This window comes from Larus michahellis, chromosome 12 (genome assembly GCF_964199755.1).
Source record: "Larus michahellis chromosome 12, bLarMic1.1, whole genome shotgun sequence".
NCBI classification, from domain to species: Eukaryota; Metazoa; Chordata; class Aves; order Charadriiformes; family Laridae; genus Larus; species Larus michahellis.
In genome coordinates, this window is record NC_133907.1 from 4,449,333 (window position 1) to 4,461,360 (window position 12,028).

The 12,028-nt window shown below is 57.8% G+C and overlaps 1 protein-coding gene across 1 annotated transcript; it reads left to right on the forward strand.

Moving 5' to 3' along the window:
* Positions 1-2,438: 2,438 nt before the first annotated feature.
* On the forward strand, positions 2,439-7,080 carry SOX18 (SRY-box transcription factor 18). Its single transcript, XM_074605412.1, has 2 exons — positions 2,439-3,000; positions 4,953-7,080. The coding sequence occupies exons 1-2, from the start codon at positions 2,586-2,588 to the stop codon at positions 5,801-5,803; spliced, it is 1,266 nt and encodes a 421-aa protein (XP_074461513.1). The 5' UTR covers positions 2,439-2,585; the 3' UTR covers positions 5,804-7,080.
* Positions 7,081-12,028: the final 4,948 nt, after the last annotated feature.

The window sequence follows — 12,028 nt, forward strand, 5'->3', positions numbered from 1 at the left end:
TGGTTTAGGGGAGGAGATCCCAAACCACCCCCCTGCAACAGGGACAGCGGCACCGCTCCAGCCCCTCGCCCCGCACTGTCCCGCTCCCAGCCCTGCCTGCAGGATCGGCTTTTACGCCGGAGCCGCTGGGTCCCCATCAGGGCAGCCCCACGCAGCCATGTCCCCAAGGGCGCTGGGGACCACCTTTGGTCCAGCTGCTTTTCAGGGTGGGCGGCAGCTGCCAGACATGGGCAGGAGGTTGGGTGGCAGCAGGAGTCCGAGGCAGTAGGATGAGGGGGTGTTCGTTCCCCTGCAGAAGGAAGCATCATGAGCCCACTGCCATCCCGTGTGGAGGAGGCCCAGGCTTGGAGCGGTTGCACAGAGCAAGGGTGGCGGGCACGAGGCTCTTCATCTGCCTTCCTCCCCCCCCCGCAAAAGGGTTTGCCCCAGCTCTTAGCACCGTTTTCAGGCCCGGGAAAATCCGAGCTCCCCCCTCTCTCACCCCGCTGCAGCTCATCCCCACCATGTCCCAAATGCCAACTGGTGGCACCAGGTCCAACAGCAGCTCCAGGGAAGCCCTGAGGCCACCCGGAGGCCAAGGATGCTGCTGGGGCCGCATGCTTGGATGAAGCCAGGGAGAAGGGCCAGGATCAGCAGCCAAGGCATGTGCTTGGGGTGACCAACTGCCCCAAAGGCTGCTCACTTCACCCCCAAGCAGCCGCATGTCCTGGGCTGGGGGCCCCCAGCTCCCCCCAGCACCCACCTTGCTGCTTCCCAGGGCAGGAGCAAAGAGCCAAAGCCTCCGGCGGCTCGGGGGCTCGGCTCCGGATGGTGGCACACGGCTGCTCCTCCAGCATGGCGATGCTCCAGCACCTTGCTCGGCTGTACAGCCGGGGCAGGACGGGGGAGAGTGGAGAGGAGGCTCCTTGCAGCCATACAGGCTCTCCCGCAGGCTGGTGCTGATGTGATCTTGCAAAATATTAATAAGAGGCTCCAGAAACGTGAAGGAAATTTCACCCGAAACCTCTGTCACTCCTGGCTAGTGACTGAAGAATAAGTGAGACGATTTTTTTTTTTTTTTAAGGCCTTTGTTTTGTTTAGGGTTAACAGCGGATCAGCTTTTTCAAATCACTTCCAGACACACAGAAACCATGGCATGCAATACCCCACCGCTTCGAGGAGGCTGGGAGCTCGGATCTTGCGCAACCCGGTGCCCCAAGTCTTCCTAACGCCGAGGTTCACATTTCAGGCTGGGATCTGGGCATGTCCGCAGCCGGAGGGGGCTCAGAGGCAGATACCCAGAGCTGGGGCATCTTTCACACATCAACCCGGTTGCCTGGGGGGGTGTCAGGGAGCAGGGACAGTGTTCAGGCAGATCTCCTTGCTTGCAAACAGGTCCTGCAGATCATAACTCCTCCATGCCAAGGGCAGGAAGGACCTTCAGACCACCTAGCCTGCCGCTTGGCACTGCAAATCTCTGCTGGACGGCAGCCGAGCGAGCCGAGCAGTGACCTGGAGGCGGGCGACACGCTCCTTCTCAGCAGCCGCCGATGGCAGGGTGCCGTGGGGATGCTGCCGTGCCCACGGCGCGTGTGGCAATGGCACGGCCGTGCCAACCCCAGCAGCGCAGCTCGGGAGGCAGCTTTTAGCCACAATCACCCGGCCACCACTGAACACACCATTCTTCAACAGTCCCTAGGCTGACAGGCTGGAAACATGAAAGCAAGGAGAAATTTCTCCACCCCCACCCCCGGCATCGAAATTCCCACCAGAAAATTGCCAGGGGAAGAGGGCTCGCCCTTGCCTTCACCCCAGGGCTGCTCCCGACCCCGGACGGGGAATGCTGGCCAAAACACACACATGAAAAAAGTCATAAGAAAAATAAACGCGAAGCCCCAAGCATCCCTGCCCGCCTGCAAACAGGCAGCCTGGCAGGCAAAGCTAAACACTTCCCTGCCTCGGCTCGGCGGGGCTGCAAGGAGCCAGAAAAGGGGCTTGCAATGAAAAAAAAAAAAAAAAAAAAAAAGAAAGAAAGAAAGGAAAAGAAGGCAGAGAAAAAAATAATAACCCTCCTCCTTGCAAGGAAGGGAACTGGGCAGCAGCGTCCACACCGGTCCCAGACCGGCCCTCCCCGGGTGGCTCTTCCTGCTGGTGCCTGGGGACGTCCCCCTTCCTCCTCCTCCTCCCCCTCATCTCCTCCTTCTCCTCCTCCTCCCCCTCATCTCCTCCTCCTCCACCTCCTCCTCCTCTCCCTCTCGTCGTCGTCGTCGTCGTCGTCGTCGTCCTCCTCCTCCTCCTCCTCCTCCTCCCCTCCGCCCCGCTGATTGGTCCAGCCCGGCTATATTTTGCCCCTTCCAGCCCAGCATCATCCCAAAAGTTTTTTTTGGGGGGAAAGGGGGGAAAAAAAAAATAAAAGAGGAAAAAAAAAAAGAAAAGAAAAGAAACCAAAACAAAACAAGCCGACCCCAAATCCCCCCGAAGCGCAGGCGAGGGAGGCGAGCGGCGGGGCTGCTGCTCGGCGGCTGCTGGACCCGGTGGGACGCGGCGGGACCCGGTTCTTTCTCCGGCACCCGGTCGGGTCGGACACAAAGTGCTGTCCAGCTGGAATGAATATATCTGAGTCTAACTACTGCCGAGAGGAGATATCGCAACCCCGGGGCGACTGTTCATGGGTCACCGCCGCCGTGCCGGCCGCTGAGCCCGGGCTCGCCTTCCCGCGCCCCCCGGGAGCCGCCTCCCCCGCCAGCCGCACGCCCAGCCCCGAGCCCGGCTTCGCCTTCGGCCCCGGCCCCGGCGGCGCGGCCCCCGGCGCGGCCCCCGGCGCGGCCCCCAGCCGCTCGCCCAGCCCCGAGCCGGGCTATGGATACAGCCCCCCGGCCGGCCGCGCCGAGGGCAAGGCTGGCGAGGACTCCCGCATCCGCCGGCCCATGAACGCCTTCATGGTCTGGGCGAAGGATGAGCGCAAGCGGCTGGCGCAGCAGAACCCCGACCTGCACAACGCCGTGCTCAGCAAGATGCTGGGTGAGCGGGATGGGCTGCGGGAGGAGGGGTGCGGGGACGGGGGTGCGGGGATTTTGGCGGTGGGGGGCTGGGAGTGCCGGGTTACGGGGCTGGGGATGCAGGGGTGAGGAGCTAGGGACGCGGGGATGCGAGGGTACGGGGCTGGGGATGTGGGGATGAGGGAGTACGGGGCTAGGGACGTGGGCTACAAGAGTGCAGGACTGTGGGATGCGGGGCTACAGAGGTAGGGATGCGGGGATGCAGGGGTATGGGGCTGGGGATGCAGGGATGGGGGGTACAGAGCTAGGGATGTGGGGATGCAGGGGTATGGGGCTGGGGATGCAGGGATGGGGGCTACAGAGCTAGGGATGTGGGGATGCGGGGGTATGGGGCTGGGGATGCAGGGATGGGGGCTACAGAGCTAGGGATGTGGGGATGCGGGGGTATGGGGCTGGGGACACAGCCTGAAATAGTGCAGGACTGTGGGATGCGGGGGTACAGAGTTAGGGATGAAGGGATGCGGAGATACGGGGATGGGGATGCAGGGATATGAGGGTACAGGGCTGGGGATGTAGGGATAGGCAGTTATGGGGCTGGGGATGCAGGCTGCAGGGGCCCAGGGCAGAGGGATACAGGGATATGGAGCCAGGGGTGTAGACTGCGGGAGTCCAGAGCAGCAGGATGCAGGGACACAGGGCTGGAGGCTTGGGCTGCAGGGGTATAGGACAGCGGGATGCAGTTACAAGGCTGTGGATATGTGCTGCGGGGATACGGGGTGTTGGGATGCAGGGATACAGGGCTGGGGATGTGGGTTGTAGGGGTAGGAGATATTGGGATGCAGGGATACAAGGATGTGAGTGTGGGATGCAGGGATACAGGGATGTGAGTGTGGGATGAAGGGGTACAGGGTATTGGGATGTGCGCTGCAAGGGTACAGGGCTGTGGGAGGAGGCTGCAAGGCTATGAGGCGGTGAGACATGGGATGCAAGGATACGGGACTGTGTATCCAGGCTGCAAAGACACAGGACTGCAGGATGCAGGCTGTGAGGTTATGGGAGTGCAGGAGCTGGGTTACAAGGATAGGGTGCTGCGGGATGCAGGGATAGTGTGCCACGGGATTCGGGGCTGGGGCATGCAGGGCTGTAAGGCTGCAAGGCTAGAGAGTTGTGGGATGTAAGATGTAAGGATATGGGACCAAGGATGCCGGCTGCAAGGATGCAGGGCTGTGGGATCAAGGGCTGTGGGATGTGGTGTTAGAGGATGTGGGAATATGGGGCTGTGGGTTGTGGGACGTGAGGACGCAGAGCTGCATGCACGCAAGATGCAGGGAAATGGGTCTGCGGGACGCAGAGATACGGGGCTGTGGGGCACACAGCTGCGGGGATGCAGGATATGGGAATACAGGGCTGCAGGATGCGGGATACACAACTGTAGGATGCGGGATGTGGGAACACGGGAAGCAGGATATGGATAGACGGAGTTGCAGGATGCGGGACTACGGGAAGCAGGATATGGCCAGACGGGGCAGCAGGATGCGGAGACACGGGGCTGCGGGGTGCGGGGACGTGGGATTCAGGATACGGGGCTACGGGGTGTGGGGTTTGGGGATGGGCGGTCATGGCTGCAGGGGAGCAGGACTGTGGATGCGGGATGCAGGGAAGCAGGCACCCCGGGGAGCAGGCGGTCCTGAGGAAGGCAGAATCCTCTGCTCTGGCAGAGGGGTTCCTGCAGTGTCTTCCCCCCCGGGGCTTTGCACCCCCATTCTCCCACTGCGCCGAAGCGCTGGGCACAGCCTGAGCCTGCTGCTGGGACAGCCCTGCTTGGGCTCCTATTCCCCTTGTGCCAGCTCAAGTGCTGAACCGGCCAAAGGAGCCCTTCCCACCGCAAGGGTGGCTTCTTCCCAGGTGCCCCCAGATCACGGCCAGTGCCGGGTGGCCGAGCCGGTGTCACAGAGCTTTGCTTTCCTCTTCCAGGCCAGTCATGGAAGGCGCTGAGCGCCAGTGACAAGCGTCCCTTTGTGGAAGAGGCAGAGCGGCTGCGAATCCAGCATCTCCAGGATCACCCCAACTACAAGTACCGCCCAAGGAGAAAGAAGCAAGCCAAGAAAATCAAGAGGATGGAACCCAATATCCTCCTGCATAACCTTTCCCAGCCTTGCAGTGACAACTTCAGCATGAGTCACCATGGCGGCAGCCAGCCGGGCCACCCCCAGCCTCCCCCACTTAACCACTTCAGAGAACTCCACTCCATGGGGTCGGATATTGAAAACTATGGCTTGCCAACTCCTGAGATGTCTCCCTTGGATGTCTTGGAACAGACCGAGCCGGCGTTTTTCCCTCCGCACATGCAGGATGACTGCAACATGATGCCCTTTCGCGGCTACCACCACCATCACCAGATGGAGTTTCCCCAGGAGAAGTGCATGGGGCGGGACGTGGCAGTGCCCTACGCGCAGACCCCCTCGCACTTGGCCGACGCCATGAGGACTCCCCATCCCTCCAGCATATACTACAACCAGATGTGCTCGGGAACTCAGAACGGGCTTTCCGCCCACCTGGGCCAGCTCTCGCCCCCACCCGAAGCCCACCACATGGAGAGCGTGGATCACTTGAACCAAACCGAGCTGTGGACAGACGTTGACCGCAACGAGTTTGACCAGTATTTGAACATGAGCAGGACTCGTCCCGAAGCCTCGGGACTCCCTTACCATGTCTCCCTGTCCAAAGTGACTCCTAGAAGCATCTCCTGCGAGGAGAGCAGCTTGATATCCGCCTTGTCCGATGCCAGCAGCGCTGTTTACTATAGCCCCTGCATCACCGGTTAGGTTGGCCCCACCGTCCGATGCTCTCACTGGGAGAGCCCCGACTCTCCCCTAAAAACAAAAAAGCCATCCTCCTTTAACCACGAGCTCCATAATATTTAGAGTATCTCATTAAATGCATCGCTTTCTTTTGTTTGGTTTGGTTTTTTTTTAATTATTTTTTTTAATTTTTTGGGGGGTTTTTTTTGGTGGTTTTTTTTTTTTTTAGAGAAAGAACCATGCTGAACTCACTGATATACCGTATAACTATATAACACAGATAGACGCCTTTCCCAAGCACTAGCCTGCCTGCCTCTCTCCCCGCTCCAGCCCTCGGCAGGGCGTAGCTGTAGCTCCCACCGGCTCCAAGGGGGCATTTTTAAGCCAATTCCAGTAAATCCTGCCCGAAACAACCACCGCCAGGACCAGGCAAAGCGACCTGCCCCCAGTATTTAACCCAAGGGCAGGCGAACTTACGGAGGGGGGAGAAACTTTTAGGAAGAGTTTGCCGGGGCCGTTAAAGAGTCGGCGCCTGTTAGGGGTGGGCTTTAGGACAGTTTTTACTGTATTCTCAGCAATATATTTTAATTGGGCAACAAAACTATATTTTTACTAAGCATTTTTATATATAAAATGGTATTTAATGTCTTCTGGGTTTTTTTTTATTAGACTTTTTAAAAATAAATCAAGGGATATCCATGAGATCTAAAGCATTTATGTAGCAAAGCTGGATTTTAAAAAAAAAAAAGGGGGGGGGTAAAAGGGTAAAAGGAGATATTTTGTGAAAAGGGAATGACAATGTAAATATTGTGGAACAATTGACTGGAATTTTGTACAAAAGAAAAATATGACTGCAAACACTTTTATGGTCTAGAACTGTATGGAGAGCAAACTGTTTTATACCGGTTAATTATTAAAACATCTTCATATAATTGTTCCCATCTTGTGTGCTTGTTGTGTGAACACATATTTTCCGCAAATACATGTTGTCCCAACCATTTCCAGATTTTTGTATCCGTTGATTAATGCTTTGACAACCTGGCAAATGTATTAATTTCCAGGCTGCCGCCCGCCCGCCCCGGCAGCCGCCTTGGGCTCCGCCAGCGCGGCTGGGCTCGGCGCGGGACGGGACGAGACGGGATGGGACGGGACAGGACGGCGGCTCCGGCAGCGCCGGCAGCGGGATGGGATGCTGGCGGCCACCCCACGGCACCGCGCCGTGCCGCCCGGAGATGCTCCCTGCAGGAAAAGCAGCTGTTCTCAGATTCAAATATAATAAAAACATGCGATATCCTCCTCCGAAACCAGCCTTGGTGTGGTTATTATTGTTCTGCCGGTGCGTGGCCCCCACGCATCACCCCGTTTTCCCATGAAACCTCCCCAAAAATAGAGCCCGGCTGATGCGACGCCTTCGCTCTTGTCCTCGGAGCTGGAAGAAAACCCCGTGTGCCAGAGCCCTTCCACCTTTTGGTCCCCACTGGCTGATTCCCGGCTCCGGCAGCCAGCAGGTCTTGCCGAGCCATCGCTGTGGCCATCCGGAGCCTGCTCGGAGCCGCTGGTGCTTTGCCGGAGCTTCACCCCCCTCCTGTGAATCACTTTATGACTTACAGTATTTTTTTTATTATTTTTTTTTGTTCAATTTGAAAAGGAGAAATGACAATCTGTTGCATAAAACCCTGGTGGCATCCGTTCCTTGAACGCCGAGTGATTTAAACCAGGCTGATATCGCCAAAAAAGGCTATTTTAAAAAAAAAAAAAAAATTGAATAGAAGAAGAGTTTTTTTGTTGCTTTTGTTGGCAAAGAATTGCCTTTTAGGGGAAATGGATATTTAACAAATGACATTAATTTTCAGGCTTCTCCTAAATTAAATTCACATTAGTGTTAACAGGACTAAATCCTGACTCACTTTTTTTTTGTGTTGTTTAATGTGAAGCGCTAATAAACGGGACCACTTCGGGGGCTGGCGACGTGTTCCCGCTACACGCCAGAATGGCTCTTCATTGTCTTTCCATATACAGTATGCAAAAAGGGGGGAACACATGGAAAAATGACCTCACTACCTACACGGGAGGGCCGGCGGGCGCCCGGCGGGTGCCAGATCCCGCGCCGCAGCAAACAAACACAACACCAAATGAGAAGCATCCTGTGCCGCCGCCGATGACTATGAAAGGAAGCAGCCGTCTATAGGCTCCGTCCCGCTCCGCTCCCCGCAGCGGCCCGGGAGGAAGGAGATGGGGGGGGGGGTGTGTGTGTAAAAGAAAGCCCTGACTTATTTTCCAGCCCCCAGCTTCCAGGTACCTTCCAGGGCGAGGATGCGCTCACTTCCCGCGGGTGGAAGGAGCGATGCTCAGGCCGGCCCTTGCCCAGCTGCCCCGCGGTGCCGGGGGAAGCCGGCAGCGGATCACATCACGGAGGAAAACGTTAAGTCATTTTTTTTTTTTTGCTGCGGCAGAAATTCCCTTCTTTCCCCCACGGCTCAGGCCGTGCCAGCTCGCCTCTCCTCTCCGAGGATGGCTAGAAATCCTCGGGGTGCTTTTCCTGCTGCGGTTCCTCACTCCGGAACAATTCGGGTCCAGCGTGCCCCGGGATCGTGTGCTCGCCGGCGCCAGCAGCGTGGCTGGGCACGGACAGGAGCTTTCCCAAAGCACCTGCGCTGCAAAACTGTTGAAAATGTAACTTTGCCGTGGGGCTGGGGAGGGGGAGCGGTGGGGGGGGGTGTCTCCTCGCTTTGCACACAAGGATGCTGCCGCAGGGCCGGGGTGGGTACCAGACTGAAAACCGCAGGGTGATGGATGGTCCCTCCCACCCATAAATGCATCGGGGATGGAGCTTCTTGAAACCCTGGGTGGTTTGCGATTCGCAGGGACGATTTGCGGGGACGTGCAGGGACCTGCCGTGCCCACCCGTCCCCAGGTCACCAAGACCCAGCACCAGATTTCGGCTCCCCCGGTTAACAGCGCCCGGCGTTTGCCGGCAAAGCCCTGGCTCGCTTCTACACAAAAGCAGGCAGGGCCCTGCCAACCCTCCCGCCTAACTCAGCCCTGGGTGTTTTTATTAATAATAAAGCCTAATTGCGATCGAGGCCGTGAACAATACGCGGCTGCCCCGTCCCGCTGGCCAGCCCTACCCCGGGTCACGGGGAAACGAGAGAGAAGGAAAAGGAGAAAGGAAGAAAACAGGAGCGCGGGTTTGGGTCAGATAACGGCAGGCAGAAGGAGCCCTGCCAGACCCCAGGGGGTGCCGCCTCCTCCCATCGCTCGGTGTTTTGCACAGCCTTTTTCACCTAAACTCCCCGTTTTAATGTTAAATTAATGAAGAAGTGTCTCAAAGCAGGGCCGTTCCTCCAGCCTGGCCTCCGAGCGGGCAGCGTGTGGCTGGTACCGAGCTGGCAGGAACCTTCCCGCAGTCTCGGAGCTGCAGCATCACGTTTCAGCCATGGCCAGGGCAGGATATGACCCTCCCCAGACCCAGGGTTTGGCTGGACCGGTCGGCACCGGGACTGGTCCAGCCCGTGTCCGTCAGGAGGGCAGAGAGCTAGGCAGACCCTAGGGATGCCGGCTCCTTGATGAGCTTTAACCACCCCGCTAATTAGCTGTGTTCAATTTGATGCTAAATCCGCCGTCTCCCAGTTTCTCTGGGCTCTGGCTGTTTGACCGCGGGGATTTGCTCAGCTCGGTGAGTCGATGCAAACCGCGAGTCAGAAAACCCAGCTGGGGATGAGATGGGACGGGACGGGATGGGACAGGATGAGATGGGATGGGATGGGATGGGATGGGATTGGATGGGATGGGATAGGACGGGACGGGATGAGATGGGATGGGATGGGATGGGATGGGATGGGATGGGATGGGATGGGATGGGATGGGATGGGATGGGACGAGATGGGATGGGTTGGCACAAGATGGGGTGGGATGGGATGGGATGGGATGGGATGGGATGGGATGGGATGGGATGGGATGGGATGGGAAGGGATGGGATGGGATGGGAAGGGACGGGATGCTCCAGCCGTACCTGTGGGAGCTCAGCGCTCCCTCCCCACCTCCAGGATACATCCTGCGCCGCTGGGGCACTGGGGCCAGGCAGGGAGGTCCAGCCCTGAGCACCGGGAGAGCCTTTTTATTTTTAACATCACCTCCTTTCCCTGCCCCCATCCCTGTATGGCCGCCCTGGGGCCAGGAAACCGTCCACCAGTGTTTTATTTCGCTGCGTGCCGGTGGCTCAGGTGTGACGTGGGACTGGAAATGGATGGGGCTGAAATAGTTTGGGGATGATTTCACTGCCGTTATGGCTCAGGCCGGGGCTGTTACCGTGCAGCCCCTTCCGATTTTTATGACTTAATCTCTCCAAAGCTCCAGGCCTGATGGTTTTGGACTGGGGAGGAGGAGCGAGGGGCTCTTAGCAGGTCGTTACAGCAGAAATATGGAGAAGGTATTTGACAGGTATATGTAAATCCTGACAGGCCCGTCCTGCCGGCTTTCCCAGGATGGCTGCAGGGGCAGGGACAGAGGGAGGCACCGCCAGGTCCTGCCTGGGCTTTATGGGCAGGCGACACCTCCTCCACGTCCCCTGGGGATGTGGGGCAGTGGATCCCCCCAGGCTCGCTGCCCCGCATGCTGGGGCTGCTTCTGCAGAGGCCCCCGCATGTCGTGACACATGTGAGTGCCACCGGCCCCGAGGCAGCATGTGCACCGTGGATACCCCTCCTTGTCCTTCCCGTGCCGCCTGCCACGGCTGTCACTGCGCTGCACACCGGGGAGAGGGACGGGGTGGCATGAAAGGGGTGTGTGTGTGCGCATCCGTGTGCGCGCGCATCCATGTGTGCGTGCATCCGTGTGTGCATGCATCTGTGTGTGCATCACAACGCATCTGTGTGCAAACGTGTGTGTGTGTGCGCGCGCATTTGTGTGTATCAGGGTGTGTGCATCCGCGTGTATATGCATCACTGCGTGCATCCGCGTGTGCATGTGCGTGCATCCCTGGGTGTCCGTGTGCGTGCATCTGAGTGCGTGTGTGCGCGCGTGTGTGTAGCCATGTGTGCGCATCTCTGCTTGTGCGTGGCCGTGGGCATGCCCCTTTTTGTGTGTGTGCATGTGCGTGATTCTGCGTGTGCGTCCACGTGTGCATCTGTGTGTGTGCGTGCGTGCATCTGCCTGTACAAGCACACGCGTGTGTGTACGCGTGCGTGTGTGCATCCATGTCTGTGTGTGTGCATCTGCGTGTGTGTGTGTCTCTGTGCATCCATGCGTCGCCATGCATGTGTGCAGCCATGTGCGTGCACGTGTGTGTGCATGCCTGCACTCATGTGTGTGTATCCGTGTGTGTGTATCTGTGTGCGTGTATCCCCCTGTGTGTGTCCGTGTGCACGCCCGTGCGCGTGTGTGTTCTGCTGGAGGATCGCTGGTCAGCTTTATAGACGTTCTGGTTTTTTTACGGCGTTACAGAGTGCTCGATGACATCACCCAAATATTAAAACAGCATGTGCCAGCCGGCCGGGCCCGGCGATGCGCTCCGAGCTCCGGGCTCACCGCTCCTGAGGCCGAAGCCACGGCAGAGCCGGGGGCACGTGGGACCCACTGGGGCGGCCAGTGACAGCTCTGGGGCAGCCAGAACCGTCCCATCCTGGAGCACGCTGGAGGGGAGGGAACACCGACACGCGCCCGTGGACGCGCAGCCTGGATGAAGTCATCTCAGCTGGGATTTTAAGGGGGAATTCGAGCTTCCCGGTCCGTGTATTTTGGGTGCTCCCTGCCACACATCCCTGTGGTGGGGACATCGGTGGGAACGGGAAGATGCTGCCGGTGCTGGTCCCCGACCCGCGGCACCAGGCAGCTGCTCTACAGCTAGCGATAGGATTTTTTACTATTTTTTCCCCTCTTCCACTGAAAAAAAATTTAAAAAAAAAAAAAAAAGATTTATCAAAACCAAACCGGTTTGTGGGAAACAGCTCCAAAACATTTCCTGACTCGAGAAAAAGAGCATTGGAAAAAAAAAAAAAAAAGTTTCCAGGTTTTTTTAGATGGGAGTCAAAGCATTTCGAGATGTAACAGCATTCTGTGTTGCAGAGGTTAACCAAAGGGAAAAGGTTGAAATGCGAAGAAAGGTTTCAAATGTTCCCAGCGCAACCTTTCCTGACTGAGCTGAAGAAAAGTTCCCAAACCTTCCCCAAACTTTCTGTTTTGCAGCCTGGTTTGGGAAAGGAAATGTTGGAAAATCTCAACGCTCCTTGCAGGACAGGAAAGGCACCATTT